Below are 17,532 nucleotides of genomic sequence, written 5' to 3' on the forward strand. Positions count from 1 at the left end.
TCCCGGAAATAAGCTATACCCACCACTAATTCTGTCCTCTCCCACACGTGTTGCCTTTTCGGAGGAAAGCATGTACTTATCGTCATATAGGGTCCAAGCTTCAACCCACAAGCCACAAAAACCCATAATTCCAAGACCCGCTATGCCATTTTGTCATCACCACTTTTCCGATAAGGACCCATTTTTAAGCGCAAGCGAGTCCATATCGCCATGAAGGTAGAGCAGTGGGTAAAGCCTCTAAGGGGTGGTTTCGGATACGCCACGGAGTTTCGATTTTTTCTCGGGGAACTGAGGATTGAGTGGAGAATATCTATCTAGTAATGGATCTTTTTTCCAACTATTCATAAAAAGAATCTTGTTCTTTCCATTCCTTCTTTCTTGAGAGTTTTGAGAGGTGCCTTTTTTTCGCCATGGCATTTTTCCTCCAACGCCGAGCTATCCAGCACCATGTCAAGCAAGAACTCTCACGTATAACCGACTCCTCCGACGAATTCTCCGTCCATGTTCCGAGGACGCCAGAAGAACAGGAAAAACAGGAATCTGGAGGTCTCGAGGCAAAAGGCGAACCGTTCACGCAGATACCAGGTGTCACATTGATGCAGGATTACAATGGGAGGAGGTACTATCAGGTTGATTGGGCTGGTCCTGATGACCCGTTTAATCCAAAGAAGTGGTCTACGATCCACCGTGTGGGCGCTACCATGCTTGTTTGCCTCGTTGCGTTCGTGGCGACTATCGCCTCCTCGATCGACTCCGCTGTCTTGACTAGTGCGACTGCTGAGTTTGGGGTCTCGGAGGTGGCGGAATCGCTGGCTACTGCACTGTTTTTGGTTGGAATGGGATTGGGAGCGTTGCTGCTTAGTCCGCTTTCTGAGCTCCTAGGACGATATCTCGTTTACCTTGTTTCGCTATTCATCTTTGGATGCTGGATCCTGGGCGCAGCTTTGGCGCCAAACTTTGGCGCTCAACTTGTTTTCCGGTTTCTGGCTGGATTCTCCGCCAGTGCTCCGCTCACAGTAGCGGGTGGGACAGTAGGGGATATGTGGGATCCAATTGAAAAGACGTTTGCACTCCCGTTGTATGCCATTCCCGCATTTGGTGGACCAGTTTTTGGTAAGTCCTTTGATACTCATGTCTAATTCACAGAATGTATCTTAGAGCTTTTACTAACATGATTGATAAATAGGACCCGTCATAGGTGCGTATGTTGGCTACGACCCATCTGTCGATTGGAGATGGGCTGAGTGGATAACACTGATCTTGGTCGGCGCAACGTTCACCCTTATCCTACTTCTCAAAAAAGAATCCTTCGCCCCGCGAATCCTGCACTACAAAGCAGCCTGTTTCCGCAAGCTTACAGGAAACGAGCGATTTATGACTGCAGCAGAAGCATCGCATGCCTCACCAAGAGAACTTATGTCCAAGAGCTTCTTGCGACCATTCCTCCTCTCCACACAACCGATCGTTGTAGCCTTCACACTGTACTTGACGATTGTGTATATAATCTTGTTCACTTTCCTGGATGGGTAAGTATCTTCTAAGGCTTTAGTTAGGAGTCTCGAGTAACGCTAACTTTCCAACAGTTACCCCTTCATCTTCGCAGAAACCTATGGCATTAATGAAGGTCTCTCCAACATCTGCTTCATGGGCCTCTTCATCGGAATCATGCTCTCAGCAATCTTAGTCCCACTCGCCTACCGCCGGACCCTCCGCCAACTCAAGCAAGACGGAGACGACGGATCCGGCAAACTGGTCCACCGAGAATCGAGGTTGTTCTTTGCCATGGTAGGGGCACCCGCACTACCCATCGGCCTCTTCTGGATGGGCTGGACTGACTACGTAAGCATCACCACTTACACACCTTGTAGCCTTTCTAACTAGCAAATCAGGATTCCATCTCGATATGGTCACCTCTCGTAGCATCAGTCCTTGTCGGATTCAGCAACATTTGCATCTTCATGTCTGCTTATATGTACATCATCGATAGTTACGAGGCGTACGCTGCCTCAGCGCTTACTTTTAATGCGCTCACCAGGTACATTGCAGCGGGTGGCATGACAGTGGTCGGCATACCAATGTATAGGAACCTAGGAACGCACTGGACTTTGACGTTGCTGGGATGCCTTGGGATACTCACTGTGCCTATTCCGTATGTGCTTTACCGATATGGACCGAACTTGAGGAAGCGTAGTCAATGGGCTGTTTAGAGAACGTATTGAAAACCTTTACTGTCTTTCTCTTTTGGAAGTGCGATAATTGAAGATGTTATTCGCAATTGCAAATGGGTGATTGAATTGCACGGGCACAAGACAACACCGTCCGCACTGACGATATGGGTTTCACATTTCCACAACTCAAGCACATACGATCATAGGAAACTGGATCACTGAAACCCGTTCGCTCTTCACTTGTTAAGCAGTTTACCGGCGAGTTAGTAGTCAGGTGGGTGACCACTGGCGAATCCCCGCTGTCGTATGTTTTTGTGGGTTATTTTTTGGTGTCTGAAGAGCCGCGTACAACGAACTCGTACTAATCTCTATCTTTTTAATCTTGCCGGCAAATGCTCGGGTGTATGCTGGGTGTTAGAAATAGGTTGTAGAGACTAATGATCCGTTCATTTCGTTGATTCGGGTATCCATAATGACAATGCCTACTTCTTTTGATCCACTACAACGCGCCCTGATACCACTAATCCAATTGCGCTACAATAAAACTCCAGACGCCCTTGATTCTTCTACTACAGAAAATACTCGGAAGTCTCGTTGTGCGATCTGCGCACAACGCCGTTGGTGAGTAGACCGCCCATCAAGCCCAAGTCCCTGATTTTTGCCTTCTCTACGGCAGCATCCATTTCTTGCCTGTCCTAGAGGAAGTAGTCGGCGACGGGCTTCTTCGCCGGCATACCTCTCGAGTCTTGGGGTGCAGCTTCAAAAACGCGATATCTTCGTCCTGGACCATCTCTGTTCTTCTGGAAGTTGTCGTTGAGCATATTACTCAAGCGCCTCTCGCCATTGGGCCCAGCGTTGGAGCCGAGAACCCAGCCTCCGCCACCTCCGCCTCTATCTCCGTTTGATCTCCTCTGGTAGCCGGCGTTGGAACCGTCCTCGCCTAGCTCAAGGATGGCGGCTACATTACCGCAGCGGTAGCAGTAGTTGGGCGCTGACCAAACCGTTACAATGGTCGAATCAAACATCTCCTTGAATCCCTCCATGACGAGTTGGTGGGCTCTTGCGATAAGACTGAGATCGTTCTTGTGGTTGAAAGTCTTGACAATGTCTGCGCCAAACAAAAAACCTGCACCACGCGGTGATAGACCCCAACCATCTATCTCGTCAGGATCAGACCAAAGAAGGTCGCACATGGCCCCCTCGTGGGGCACTTCCTGTTTTCGATCAAGTAGTCGGATCTTATCGACTGAGTCAACGAGGGGTGATAAACCGCCGTGTACACAGAGGATAGCACCTGTATCGTTGCGCGCCGAACCGTTGGCTGAGGACGTTGCGCCTGTACCTGCAGGGCCAACGCGTCCGGGAGTTTGAGAGACGGGTGACGACGAACCTAAATTCCCGCTCATTTGCGACGCGGCGCTCGAGTGGGAGTCTGAGTTGCGAGCGTAGCGGTACATGACCTCACCACTTGCGTTCAAAGTCTCAATCTCAATATCTTGGTCAATATCTGGCATATTTTCCGCGTTGCTGGACTCTGCAATGGGCCCATCAGTGGCTTGGAGGGACGTCGCAGCGCCTTGGACAAGAGCTCCAAGAGCGAGGTAGTCGAAGACTTCACAGCAGTATCTGTTACATGTCAACTGCCAGTCTAGAAAAACTTCAGCTTGGCACCGTACCTCCAGACGTTTGCGCTTCCATATTTCCGCAGGCACTCATCGTAGAAACCATACACTGTTGTTATTTGTCTCGATTCGTGGTTGCCTCTAATGAGTGTTATTCGGTCTGGATATCGGACTTTGAGGCACAGAAGTAGGAGGAAGGATTCGAGGGAGTAAAAGCCGCGGTCGACGAAGTCACCTGCAAGTTGTTTAGTCACGGCACTATTGATGCTATAGAGAACGCTCGTCCGTACCCATGAAGAGATAGTTTGTGTCTGGTACGTCTCCACCAACACGGAATAACTCCATGAGATCGTGGAACTGTCCGTGAATATCGCCACATATCTGTCGACATGATAAGGTTAGCCGTACCGACGGAAGAAGTTGGCAAGCTACCTACCGTTACTGGCGCATCGACTGCCACTACATTGCCCTCCTCAATAAGCAACTCACGTGCCTTGTAGCATAGCTCTCGAACTTGGTTCTCAGGGATAGGGCGACATGCGCGGAGTTGCTGAATGGCTCTATAATCGCTGTCAGTACCGTACTCTGCCTGCACAGGCCGAGGCTCAGTGGCTGGTCGTACTTGTCGAGGTCGCTACCGCCAGCGCTCATGGTGACAGCTCTGCGCTATGAGCGCACGCAGGGGTGTCTTGAGAAGCAAAAGTAGGGATATTGGGACAACGGGCGCAACGTGTGGGTATTTGCAAAGCTATATCTCTAACAATTCGGTGGGGGCGGGTGCTATCGCTGATGGCGGAACGCGTGTGGCGCGTGGCTATCGTGTAGCCAAGAGGATTGTGTGGTGCTAGAGATTCTCGTGTAGGCTTCTTCGTGTAAGAATGGTACTTGTATGTTAATTTGAAGCTGTTTAGTAGCTGTATAGGCGCATAATGGTGGGCTGGTGGTATCGTGTATAAGATCCACGGCGGGTGTTCCGACATGCAGGGATCAGCGTTGAGCCGTGCAGCTAGTAGCTCGGCCTTGGACCTTCCCTCCACCAAAAGTCATTCATCACTAGTAACCCCGCGCCCACCACTCCCCCGACGTCTACGCTTGCTCGAGGCACTTCAATTGGCCTCTTGTCGCCTCTCTTGCTACTTGTCAATCACTGCGACGCTGTTGACAGCCCACCAAGCCCCTCAATGCCTCTGCAATTCGCTCTCTAATTTGCACACCACCCACCAAACATGCCTCCTCACCTCCACCCACGGTCGCGCATGACGACTTCACTCTTTACATCGACTCTGATGATTTCATTCCTCGTCGTCGCAGCTCCACACATCTTGCCATGTCCCGTCGACCCGCGCACACTTGCCGACTCAGCAGACCCCACAGGAGAAAACAGAATGCGACGGAGACGGAGAATATCCGATGGTGAGGTCAATGAAGACAACTTGAGTGAAGAAAGGAGGAGGAGGAGGCAGCTGATTGAGGAGAAGCTGGCGGCCAAGCGCGAATGTCCCGTCCCTAAGCCTGGCGGGCTGATTGGCCAGGTCTTGGGCGTCCACGAGGAAGACCAGAAAGAACAGCAGCCGTCAATTGTGCAGAGGGTAGAGAAGGCGATATGTAGGCCATGGGGGAAGACTGGAGATCAATAATGGGATGGTGGAGAAAAAACAGTCATAGGATTGGGCATGTCAGTGCGCCATAAGAACGGAGTGTGAAGGAATTGGTGAATGTCACATACCTCACTCAATGAGCAACTATACCACTGCAAGTTATGTGCAGAAACCACGAAATTAGAAAAAACGGCTTCGTTACAATGTATATAAGTAAGAGGATATCAAACCCTATTGCGTGTCAACCCAACGGACACTACTTGACTAGTATGCACAATTCTTGGGATAGCACGTCAATCACTAGATGTACACATAACGGCACCGATCGCACCAAGACCGAGGCCTAGCCCGCGGACACCACATGGCAACGCGTGACAAAGGAAACGTGATGGCGCGTCGCATAGCGTGAACGCACTACGTCATCAGAGACAGACGACAACACCTCACCAACACCCATTTCAACTTTCCAATATGGCTGTCTATATATCCTCCAAAAGACTACAACCCTCGCTAAGTAAACAATCAAAATGCCTACCGAACGCCTCACCAAAGCCCAACGCATGACCTACCGCATCGGCCGCGGCGAGACCGGCGTCCTAACCTTCGAGCCCTACAAATCCTCTATCCTACCTCTCTGGCGCTTCAAAACCCCTTCCATCGCGCGCCAATCCTCTTGCGCAATCTACACCAAGTTCCTACACTACAACGACGAAAATGACTTTATTGGCATGGACATGGCGCGCAAGTTCCTGCAAATGGGCATGACGCGTGCGAAGAGGTATGCGAATCATGCTGGGGGTAGGAAGTATGATAAAAAGACAGGACAGGAGTTGGAGAAGAGTACGGGGCACACGGGGATGAAGGAGAAGTTGGAGGCGAGTGAGGTGTTTAGGGAGGTGTGGGAGAGGGCAAAGGCGCATGAGGGGTATCAGATGAAGAAGGAAGCGTTTTTGAAGGAGCAAAAGGAGTGGGATAGAGAGAAGAAGAGGAAAGTGAGGGAGTGAAGTGTTGCTTTTGGCGGTGTATATGCTGTTTTGATTATTTTGTGTTTATGGAATGATAGGTTGGTGTTGGATGGCAGAACTGATGAGCTACTATTTTTGTATACCCTGAATTTGCTACAGATTTGAGATACCGCTATTACATAGGAGCATGGTCGTCAGCATGATATTTTCAACTTTATCCATGTAATCTGGGGCATGAGGTGTCTTGGATAAAGTCTCTCTTGCTTACACTATTCGGAGCGTAAAACAATTAGAAAGAACACGGTAACACGCAGCAATCATCGCACCAAAGTGATACAAACGCGATAGAGAAGCTAAAACCTCAGTCTCTCTCTCTCTCAACAACGCGATGAGAAGACTTGACGCGTACATATTGTGTGTCTACCACACCCGCGTACAGAAATTCCAGAGAGAAATTAATCCACTCACCCAACCAATCTACATGATACCGAACTCAAAGCGAAGACACCCCAAGAACACCACTCAAGTCACACAAACACTTGCTCAAAGCTCTATACAATCTAAGCTCAAGCATCTCAAAGCCCATTGCAACAATAATGCACCGCCGTCCCATAGCTCCCCAGCACCAGCACTGGCATCACCACTCAACCCCAAACACCTCAACACGAGAAACTCTCCACACCTACATGTCTCTCCTCAATCACGCACATACACACATACATCCCCTCACCCTATACGCAACAACATATACCCCCCTATTCCCAATCCTACAATCCTCGCCCAAACCAGTCATCCCTTCAAAAGTCAAGAGACCAGAAAAAAAAAGGGGGGGGGGGGAATGGACGGGGGGGAAGACGTCCATGCACACCAGCCGCAAAGACACACAAATTAAACATTACTTATTGAACTATTCAAACGCTTATTAACGTTAATTATCATCCGCATACTATATATATAAGCTCGTAATTTTTTCAACTATTAGATGATAAAACAGAGCATATCACAATAGGTGAGGTGAGTATGGGGAAAGGTTATAGCGTAGACTTTATGGGCGATTCATAGGGAGAGAAAAGTCGGGGAAAAGAAAAGAAAAGAGAGATATAGAGAGAGAGAGAGAGAGAGAGAGAGAGAAAAGAAGAGATAAGCAAAAAGTAAGCAAGTAGTGTCATCGCTTGGGGAAATTTCCGATTACGGTATGTGAAATGTGGAGAGGATTTGATCAGGCACGGCAGTTTAGCAATCGTTGGTGCGTGAAGGGGGGGGCCTATATGTGGATGAGATTGAGAAATTTCATTTGTGATTGGTGGGTAGGTGTGCCGAGGAGTAGTGTAAAAACAAAGAAAATGATGGCTTCATTCGAATACACACAGGGGTTTTTTGATCAAATGGTTCGATATACTTACTATGTGAATTGCTAAAAGGGGTGGTGGTCGGGTAAAGTGATTAATAGTAGTAGTGCATATAACTTGAATCCCTGAACCCTTTTTCATCACATCACCTCCCCTCCCACCCTTTCTATGACTTGCAGTCTGTGCCAAAAAAGACACCTAAAGAGGTGATTAAGCTCCGACCCTTGTCTTTCCACCCGTCGCCCATGTCACTGGGAAATGAACAGCTTTTGGGGCGGCGATCGCATTAGAACATCCTCGTGTCCATCTTTGCACGCTTCTTTCCCTTTCCCCCTTTAGCCGAGGAAAAGTGGGCTCTGGGAATATTTTGTGGGGCTCTATGTGAAACACACGTTTTTTTCCCTAATTGACCGAATGACGTAAATAATCTTGAAAGTAGGTCAGCAACCAAAAGGAAAATCATGTTTCTGTGCTGCTCGTATATGATGATATCATCCGTCGGTCAGGCCACGCAATGCAAGTAACCTAACAAGTGCTCCACTGCAGAGGGAACAAGCTCGCGACAAGCCATGGAAGCCCTGGAAAAATATCGCGGGAAGAAGGCTTCCAGGAAATTACGTTTCTGCCATTGGGCCCTGATGCAGTGCAAGTGCAAAATCGAGAACCTGTGGGGTAGCATCATTATTGGTAGAGCGGGAGAGCACGCCAAAAAAGGGGGCAGGAGCAGCGAGGTGAATGGGCACCGTGCACCAAAGACGCAAGTTGCTATTCCTCCGACCATAGCCGCAACGAAATCTCCGCGCTATAGAGACAACATCCCTGAAGCCGCCATAGTGTTAGCATAAAGTGGCCTTAGAAGCCGCTGAGCCGAAGGCGTGTGCGTCAGAAGCGGGTGCAAGGCTACAAGATATGGTGCCAATCGTCAACGACTTTACCGCATGGATTCATGCCATGTGCTCCGATATGTTTCATGATTTGTACATCCTATTCGCGTGTCTCGATCGGCTGACAAACCAGTCGAGGTGGTCATGCTGGGCTGGTGCGTTCGTGAGCTGAGAAGACTGCTCGTGGGGGTATCCACTCTATCTGTTTAGTGGGAGCGGTATTAGTGCAATAACTTCAAAGCTGATAATGGCAAGCAGACGGGGGCATTGATGATACGATGAATTCTTTCACATGTTGGCCATGTGGGTGGTCCATCGAGTCTTGGATTGTAGTGCGAGAAGCGTAGTCGAGTAGTCTTTTCGCAGGTACGTCGTGTCTTTTCAAGCCATCCAATGGGTAGTTGATCTGCAATCTATGCCTGCTCCTTGAGCTTCTCTTCAATCTCTTCCAGATCCTCGGCACTATCAATTTCAATGATGCGGCCAACTTCACTTGTGTTCCGCATGAGCTCCTTTGCACCCGCATACAACATCTTGACCTCGCTGTTGCACGTTATGGGAAGGTAGTAGAGCATGACGTACGGCACGGACAATCGTCCAGAGTTCTGTTTGTTTCAGTGGTTTATTTTAGTGAGTCGTGTCAATGGTGGGCATACGAGTGTCAACGGGTAGCTTAGGAGCACGAATCGGGGAGCATGGTCGGGAAGCTCATCTGCGAGGGACTGGACGTCTGAGTAGACCTCGCCATCTACCGGTCGTATCTCGAGTGTCTTCTTATCGATCTCGTCTGGCGCGCAGAGGCGTCAGCGCCAAAGTATGGTATAGCAAGCCCGTGTGGCGGCCTCGGTAGTAGTGCTCTGCGGCAAGGCACTTGTAGTAGACATGATGGAAAGGTCACTTGGGCATACAGATGACAGCTTGTGCGTCTTTGGCTCGACTTGTGCCGAGTCGGAATTTTCGTAGCTTGGTCTTGGTCTCGTCTGAGAAGGTGTAGAGTCGTGCTTCCGAAGACTGGCCGAAGGGTTAGTCAACTGTCTAGCTTGGCGGCGTGTATAGCGGCAAGAGCACTTACCATGATGTTACACGACAAGCGGGAAGAATGCTAGAGTTTGGTAATGTTTGTAGGTGGTGTGAGACTGATGGTGGCCCTTGTTGGTGGGGTAGGGCGGGGGGGAATCGGAGAATGGCGCTAGTCGGGTAGCTCCATGTAGCCATCATGTCCATCATGCACCTTGTCCTTTGCTCGAGTCCTTCTTTCTCATGCACCTCGCTGTTTATACTTTGCTGTGTTGAGACTTGTTGCTTGATTCATGTTTGGACGACTCAATCAGGTTGCTAGACAGCTGTCTCGTCCATTACCCAACTTTGCGCACCGGCCTGCGGCTTCTTTTGGCCAATCGATAACGTCATCAGTCATGGCTGCACCACAGCAAAAGAGTCTAATCCACACGGCGGGATGCCTGATCATAGGGGATGAAGTACTGGGAGGAAAGGTTTGTAGAGAGGGAGATATTTATGGTTCACAGCAGCTGACGTGAAACCTAGACTGTAGATACAAACTCGGTATGCTAGGGGCGGATCGACGTGGTGGTATTGTGGCTAATGATGTTCAGGCATATTTTGCAAAGTGGTGTTTTTCGCTGGGCATCAATCTGCGCAGAGTCGAGGTGATTGCGGATGACGAGGGCGAGATTGTTGAGGCCGTCCGACGCATGTCGAAGAACTATGATATGGTGGTGACGAGTGGTGGCATTGGGCCCACGTGAGTAGAAAGCGCCCTCGCTACACCATGCACATGCAGCCAATGGGCTAACGAGGGTCCAGTCACGACGACATCACGTACCAGTCGATAGCGAAGGCGTTTGGCTTGCAGTTGAAGCTGCACGAACCGGCGTTTGAGCGGATGAAGCGTCTTTCGAAGCCGCACAAGTCACAGCCCGGCTTTGACTGGAATGTGGATTCACCTGCGCTGACGGCTAAGAAGCGCATGGTTCAGCTGCCGATTGACGAGTCGTTGGCGGATGAAGATCAAGTAGTCTTTATTGATGATTCGCTGTGGGTGCCAGTTAGCGTGGTTAATGGCAATGTCCACATTCTGCCTGGTGTGCCGCGACTTTTTGAAGCCTTGTTGGACGGACTGAAGCCCCGCATCCTGCCGCGTCTGACGGACCCGGAGGGCAAAGGGGTATTGCGCATTCTGATTTCGACGCCACTGGCTGAAAGCACCGTTGCGGGATACCTGACGGAACTTGCAGCGAGGGCGGAGCCAAGGGGGGTCAAAGTTGGCAGCTATCCGAGATGGGGTAAGGATCGCAATACAGTGACGCTCGTTGGCCGGGATCGGGAGTTTATGGAGAGCCTGGTACCGGAGGTGGAAAAGGCAGTTGAAGGCAGGCGGGTCAGTGTAGAGGGCGAGGACGACGGTGAGACGTCGGACAAGGACTCGTAGACGGTGATGTGGAGGAGGTGCATAGTAGTCGTCAACGTAGTCAACGTGTAGTATGTAAATACATGGCATGGAGTATGTACGTGTATATTTATATATTTATATATATATATATATATAGCGCAACCCAGGGATGGGCTGATGCAGGGACTTGTGGAGGAATGTTAATGAGTAGTCGTGGTAGGAAGCAGCTGGCAGCTAGGCACCTTCTCGAAGGCAGATGGAAGCCCTAACCGCCACACACACACACACACACACACACACACACACACACGGGGGCAGCAGACCCTGGCATTGGCACTGGCACATGGGGGAGGCGGGGTGATGAGGGAGGGATAGAAGGGGGCAAGGGGGATGGCATTACCGTGACGAGCAGCGCAGTGTGTATGGAGAATGTTACATGTGTAGTAAAGGATGTGTGTGGTGGGCGGGGCTCACGTGGGCAGCTTGTTTTGGGCGTGGGTAGTGCTGACTGCCGAGTGGTTGGTTCCTGGCACCCCCGCTCTGCCGCTTCTGCTGTGGTACCCGCCGCCGAGGTGCATGGTCGCGCCCGCGGCTATGGGTGCAGAGATGGGGTTGAAGGGTGGGCATGGCATGGACAGAAAGAGGGGGATATGTGTGGATGCATGGTGGATGTACACAGCCGACGAGGAGCAAGCAAATGCAAGCACGCCAGAGCGACACAGTCGATGTCGTTTGCGGCATCGCTTGCTGTTTTCCCTATCTTGCCGAACCCCCCCTGGTGCACAGTAGTGGTTCGCGCGAGGACATCATGGACCCCGTGCCGTATGGTTTTGGGCGCTGGGATCGCATGGAAGCATCGGAGGCAGCCCGTCGATGTGGCGCCTGTATCTCCACGACACGCCGCTTTTGGCCTCTTTTGCTTGGCTTGCTTTTGGGGCGGCGTGGGCGCGAGGGTGGTAGTGCACAGTGAGTGGTGACGAGGCAGGGCCAGGGCGTGGAGTGGAGTGGTGTGGTACGGGCGGGTGTAAGTAAGTAGGTGTAGTGCGTAGTGTAGGTATATGTGCGTGTGTTCACAGGTGGTGTGCATGCTCTACGGCAGCGGAGGCCATGGACAGGACGAGGGCTGCTGCATGCAGACGCCGGGCCTACTCGCCTTGCAGCGGGCGCATAAGTAAGGTGGTAGAGGCTGGTGGGGACACACAGACGGGCGACGGGTCCTGTTCATGGGGGGCGTCGGCGGCGTCGGCGGCGGCGACGGCGTCATGGAGCTGGCGGTGGCTCTGGGTGGCTCTGGGTGGCTCTGGGACTGTCTGGGACTGTCTGGGACTGGGAAGCGGTCGTGGTGGTGGTGTGGGCGCGGGCACACAGCACACAGCACACAGCACAGGGCAGCAGCGCTAACGGGGGCGCCAGTCAGAGGCCTTGTGCATGTCCTGTCCTGGCTGCCAAAGCCGCTCCCTTGCTCACGCCGCCCCAGACGGACCTAGTGTGCTGCTCAAGCTGCTCAAACTGCTCAAGCCGCTGCTCCAAGCTGCCCTTGACGCTCGCTCTGCTCTGCTGCCGCCGCCGCCGCTACACGCTGTTGCTGCTGCTCAAGCTGCTCAAGCTGCCTGCCTGCTGCTACTACTGCTGCTACCGCTACCGCTACTACTGCCCTGCTCCCTCTGCCCTGCCCTACCTACCCTACTCTACCCTACCCTTCCCTGCCCTACCCTACCCAACCCTGTCTTGCCCAGCCCGCTTCTGCCCAGCTCCGCTCTGTTCTCCTGTTCCTTCTCTGTCGCGACTCCTCCTCTTCCTTCGCTTGCCACCGCCAACCCCCCGGACCACTCCTTCCCTTCCTCCCTCTCCCAACCACCACGTCCACCGCGCGTCGTATCGCCACACGCCTGCGTGTCCATCTCCTCTCGCTTGCATCTCGAGAGCACGTCGCTCCTTGTTTCCGCCTCTTCCACCCTGGCCCCGTTACCCGTCACTGAGCTCGGCCTCGTACTTGCTAAAATCTAATATACCCATTGCCCGACGTCTTCAGCATCGTCCGGCATCTCTTCTTCTTCCTTCACAATGGCATCCAAGGTTCGTCTTCCCCCTCGCTTCTCCCCCCTTTTGCATCCGCGCGTCCGCTAACCTGCTCCAGTTTCTTCGAGAATACAAGCTGGTCGTGGTCGGTGGCGGTGGTGTTGGAAAGTCGTGTTTGACCATCCAGCTGATCCAGAGCCACTTCGTTGACGAGTACGACCCAACCATTGAGGGTGAGTGACCATCCCCTGTGCGCCGCCTCCCAAGCCCGAAACACACACTAACATGGCCCAGACTCGTACCGCAAGCAGTGCGTCATTGACGATGAGGTTGCGCTGCTCGACGTGCTCGACACAGCTGGACAGGAGGAGTACTCGGCCATGCGCGAGCAGTACATGCGCACAGGAGAGGGCTTCTTGCTCGTCTACTCGATAACCGACAGGCAAAGCTTCGAGGAGATCATGACATTCCAGCAGCAAATCCTCAGAGTCAAGGACAAGGACTACTTTCCCATGATTGTCGTCGGTAACAAGTGCGATCTCGATGGCGAGAGGCAAGTGTCGACACAAGGTACGCGCCGCCCGTCTCTCTCTTCTTGATATTGTTCCCCCCCCCCCCCCTTTAGCTAACACGCTTGTCTTCAGAGGGCCAAACCCTGGCGCGAAACTTTGGCTGCAAATTCATCGAGACATCAGCCAAGTCCCGCATCAATGTCGACAACGCCTTCTACGACATTGTACGAGAAATCCGCAGATATAACAAGGAAATGTCATCATACACGGGCGCCCCTGGCTCAAACGGCGCCGGCCCCCAGAAGACAACATTCGAGACGGATGAGCAGGCCGAGAAGAAGGGCTGCTGTTGCGCAGTAATGTAAGGCACTTGGAGTCGATTGTCATTGTTGTCGGGTTAGGCTGTGGAGAAATTACCTACACCGCTCGGTTCCGTCGCCCCCGCCCTCGCCATTGGCGGTGCTGCTTGGTCCAGCAGAAGAAAATACGCGAAGCCCAACTATTACGTACTGCCTGTCCGCCGCCGCCCTGGTGGTACACTGCCCTTCGATTGCCTCTCGCTTTGGACACTGTCATTTTTTTTGGGTTCGCATTACCGACCTTAACGGATTCACGTCTACTGGACGCGCCTCTGAACACCCTCCTCCCTTCTTCTAGTACCCACTGGTATCGACCGCTTTTTCCTTTCTTCTTCTCTTCTCTCTCACACATCTTCTTCAACCTTTTGCTAAATGGCGGCGCTCTTGGCATCCGCCTTGATTTATTTAGACCGACTGTGTTATGGCATTTTGATCGGTACCGTGTATTTCCTATTGGGGGGGAGGTGGCCATGTGAGGTACGATGCGGCATGCTTCTGGGAGTCAAAAGATTTGTGCTGTTCCCTTTGACAGACTTTTAGAGTTGTTTAACTTTTTGTTTTTACCTAACTTCTATGAACATAATTCATCTCTACCATGATGGCACGGCCTGTGTTCCTGTTGATGTTGGGTTATTGAGCTTAGGCCCCCCGGAGCCTCGGCGACTAGGCCTGTCGTGATAGCAAAGATCATCACGCCCTAGGGCCCTATTCACACTGTGCTGCGAGTCGTGAGTGGAGGCCCGTTGCGTGATTGGCCCTGCATTCTGACATGTCTTACGCTATTCATGCACGGCCGTTTCAAGACCAACTTGCGAGCAAAAAAGAGGGGAAGTTGATCAGGAGAATGGCAGCTGAGATTGACAAGACACAGTCAAGTGGCATAGCGCCCATGGAACTACTTCCCGCCTTGGGACACCTTTTCTCCGCCTACCCTAACGACCACTTGTTGCCGATCCGGGTTTCAAACGTTGGGCCATTGGGGGGAATGGGGATAAGAATGGGGGGGGGGGAAGACGCAGACGCGTGAGTTTGCCGGGGCGAGCCCGATGCACCGTTCTTACCGTCCGGTAACACGTGCGCAGTTTGTCAATGCAGACAACTACACGCTTGCACAACCAGAAGTAGCCATCCACGCATCAGAGTGTCCATGTATACACACACATGTTCTGATGGGAATTTATCTCTTGTCACTTTTTCCTTGCTTTTTATACTTACCAAATTCCATTAGCTACACCCAATGGCAATCAAGCCACCACACCCGGCCATCCGGCCATCTACCAATTACACATGCAGTGCTTGAAGATTAGCCTATTCCGGCCATGTGCAATACTAGAGGTGAAGAGCCTACTCCTGCCTCGCTTCGGCAGTCAATAGAAGACGTGGGATGCATTCGGTTGGCAACATTGTGTATACCTCGTGCATGCTTGGCTTGCATTTGCATCAACCCGCTTACACATGTATGTGTGGAGAGTACTCTAAAAAGTAAGTATTAGAGCACTATTCCTACAGCCTTGACAGCAAGCCTCCCGGCTGCCGCCGCTGCACGTTTCTTTGGTGGGCCACATATCTACTCCAGTGGACGCCTTTCTGCCTCCCCCCCATTTCCTCTTTGCCCATCCCTGCATTGGCTCTTATCTCCCATATCCCAGCAGCCTGTACCCCCATCCCGCCTCATGCACGTGTGGTGCCTGGGCTGAGCACCCTGCACACTTTTTTTTTGCTCACCGATACTTGAGCCAATGGATTGGCACGTGGAAATCCAGATTGTTAACGACAGAGGAAGTCTCCAATCCGGATGGCGACCGCCCTCCTTCCTTCTTTGTTTGTGCCCAGCCTGACGGGCATCGGGTTTGCCAAAGACCCGTATGTATAACATGCGTATTAATTCTTCCGAGTATGGATGTTTGTGGGATGGGAATGCGAGATGAGAAGGATTCTCCCTGACCGGTGTAGTCGAGGAGTAATCTGGTATGCTGGCTATCTGCCCAAGACAAATGGAATTCGTCAAAGACAATGGGAATCACGTGATATGCATATTTGGGTAAGGCTTCCCGTGCTTCAATCCTCTTATAGCCAGCAGCCAATCAGACACCGCCAGTTACTCATCCGCTTCTAGAAATCTAGTTTAGTACTCATGCAACTACTTGCCATCATCTCGTCAGCCAAACCCTGTCCCAGGCTCTGCAAGCCAAGCTATATCCCCTTTTTCTTTTCTTCTTTCCGATTATACTCGGCTCTTCTCACCAGTCAAATGCATCTAATGCGGAGCAGTCAACGGGCCGTGTCACTAAGTAATCACACACCTTCCGCATCTAGCACTCCGTCTGACAACGGAACCTTCCGCACCCCCCAAACAGCATACCTGCCTCCAAGGACTACATCTCTAATCTAGAAACGCATCTTTTCTTTCCATTTGTAAGATTTAGCACAGGCTTGATCCTTGCCTACATATGAAACTACCGACCTATTGTCCAAGCCGGAGTATAACATCTACTACCCGTCCAGTTTCACTCTATTTCCATCGCAAGACCCTCGGAACCCGCCACCTTCACATGCAAAACTCATTCCACGGAGCCACGTTGCGACTGTCGTACACATACATATATGTGCAACGTGAGACATATTGAAAAAAAAAATCTGCACTACGACCACGGACTTTTCACATTACCGCGGAAGCAAAGGCAAAAAAAGAAAGAAAAATTTCTAATGTGTACTACAAGGTCGATGACGCACGCGCTTGGCGCATAAACCTTATTATCAAATCATTTTTCTTTACTAGACAGGAAATGCTTTGAAAAAAAGGAAAGGAAGAATTTAAGACGAACATATGCGTACATAGTACGACACGCCACGCGGAACTGGGGAAGAAAAGAGAGAAAAGTTCGGGAATGAAGTTTGCCGCTTATGCACGTAGATCGGCGGCTCCGCGGGTAATCTTGCATATGTACATGTACTTACTTACCCTCTACTCATAGTTTGGGACGCCGTCCCTTGATGTCAGCTTTGCATTCGCGCTGACTGACTGCAAGGGGTTCGGGGGTTCCGAGTGGAAGACTAGCTTTTTCTTCCTTTCGGGTTGCGGACTAAGATGCGTGGTAGTATCTGGGTCCGCCGCGTCAAAGGACCCAAAACGAAGTTCGTGACGAGCGACTGAATGCGGACGGAATGTCTCACTCAGCAAGATCGAGAACGACCATGTTCTAGACGGAAAGAGCAAACATGCTCTTTCATCTTTCAATTTCGCACGCATGGTCTTGAATGGATTCAACAACAATACCACAAGCCCTCGCTACTTACCGCATCGCGGAAAAGCAAAAAAGCAAGTTCGTCTACCGTACCCGTACCAATTTCAACCTACATCTCAGCCGCACTCCCAACAGTCTCTCCATCCCGCATCGATACCATTCCCCTTGCCAATCGCAACCTCCTTTCCCTAGCTCTACACACACACTAATGTCCAACCCGCGTCCCTTGTATCTCCCCTTCTCTACCCGTCCCTAAACGCCACATCCTTCCTTCCCCGATCAGCCTACCCCAGTCACACTCACTCCCCCAACCACAACCCTTCTTCCCCCATCCTAAGCTGCGGTTCCCACTATCGCAAACCACTCTAAACACATCACAACCACTCTACTCCACAAACCCC

At 51.4% G+C, this 17,532-nt stretch overlaps 7 protein-coding genes across 7 annotated transcripts; 5 read left to right on the forward strand and 2 right to left on the reverse strand.

Annotated features, from left to right (window-relative positions):
- Window positions 1–410: 410 nt before the first annotated feature.
- COCMIDRAFT_108116 (uncharacterized protein) lies at window positions 411–2,207 on the forward strand (the record flags this gene model as incomplete). The annotated part of the gene is made up of 4 exons (XM_007694593.1): window positions 411–1,113; window positions 1,187–1,526; window positions 1,584–1,839; window positions 1,890–2,207. The coding sequence occupies 4 exons, from the start codon at window positions 411–413 to the stop codon at window positions 2,205–2,207; spliced, it is 1,617 nt and encodes a 538-aa protein (XP_007692783.1).
- A 656-nt stretch (window positions 2,208–2,863) lies between these two features.
- On the reverse strand, window positions 2,864–4,441 carry COCMIDRAFT_108111 (uncharacterized protein; the record flags this gene model as incomplete). Its single annotated transcript, XM_007694594.1, has 5 exons — window positions 2,864–3,794; window positions 3,845–4,025; window positions 4,081–4,171; window positions 4,227–4,350; window positions 4,413–4,441. 5 exons carry the CDS (start codon window positions 4,439–4,441, stop codon window positions 2,864–2,866), a joined length of 1,356 nt encoding a protein of 451 aa, XP_007692784.1.
- A 575-nt stretch (window positions 4,442–5,016) lies between these two features.
- COCMIDRAFT_9465 (uncharacterized protein) lies at window positions 5,017–5,427 on the forward strand (the record flags this gene model as incomplete). The annotated part of the gene is made up of 1 exon (XM_007694595.1): window positions 5,017–5,427. One exon carries the CDS (start codon window positions 5,017–5,019, stop codon window positions 5,425–5,427), a length of 411 nt encoding a protein of 136 aa, XP_007692785.1.
- A 488-nt stretch (window positions 5,428–5,915) lies between these two features.
- COCMIDRAFT_30408 (uncharacterized protein) lies at window positions 5,916–6,392 on the forward strand (the record flags this gene model as incomplete). Its single annotated transcript, XM_007694596.1, has 1 exon — window positions 5,916–6,392. One exon carries the CDS (start codon window positions 5,916–5,918, stop codon window positions 6,390–6,392), a length of 477 nt encoding a protein of 158 aa, XP_007692786.1.
- A 2,607-nt stretch (window positions 6,393–8,999) lies between these two features.
- COCMIDRAFT_30409 (uncharacterized protein) lies at window positions 9,000–9,661 on the reverse strand (the record flags this gene model as incomplete). Its single annotated transcript, XM_007694597.1, has 4 exons — window positions 9,000–9,191; window positions 9,243–9,373; window positions 9,495–9,597; window positions 9,659–9,661. The coding sequence occupies 4 exons, from the start codon at window positions 9,659–9,661 to the stop codon at window positions 9,000–9,002; spliced, it is 429 nt and encodes a 142-aa protein (XP_007692787.1).
- Window positions 9,662–10,001: 340 nt separating this feature from the next.
- On the forward strand, window positions 10,002–11,035 carry COCMIDRAFT_108126 (uncharacterized protein; the record flags this gene model as incomplete). Its single annotated transcript, XM_007694598.1, has 4 exons — window positions 10,002–10,079; window positions 10,132–10,149; window positions 10,200–10,348; window positions 10,411–11,035. 4 exons carry the CDS (start codon window positions 10,002–10,004, stop codon window positions 11,033–11,035), a joined length of 870 nt encoding a protein of 289 aa, XP_007692788.1.
- A 2,025-nt stretch (window positions 11,036–13,060) lies between these two features.
- Window positions 13,061–13,892, forward strand: COCMIDRAFT_9469 (uncharacterized protein; the record flags this gene model as incomplete). The annotated part of the gene is made up of 4 exons (XM_007694599.1): window positions 13,061–13,072; window positions 13,134–13,248; window positions 13,310–13,585; window positions 13,660–13,892. 4 exons carry the CDS (start codon window positions 13,061–13,063, stop codon window positions 13,890–13,892), a joined length of 636 nt encoding a protein of 211 aa, XP_007692789.1.
- Between the last annotated feature and the right edge of the window lie 3,640 nt (window positions 13,893–17,532).

Source organism: Bipolaris oryzae, assembly GCF_000523455.1.
Source record: "Bipolaris oryzae ATCC 44560 unplaced genomic scaffold scaffold_227, whole genome shotgun sequence".
In the NCBI taxonomy this organism is placed as follows: domain Eukaryota; kingdom Fungi; phylum Ascomycota; class Dothideomycetes; order Pleosporales; family Pleosporaceae; genus Bipolaris; species Bipolaris oryzae.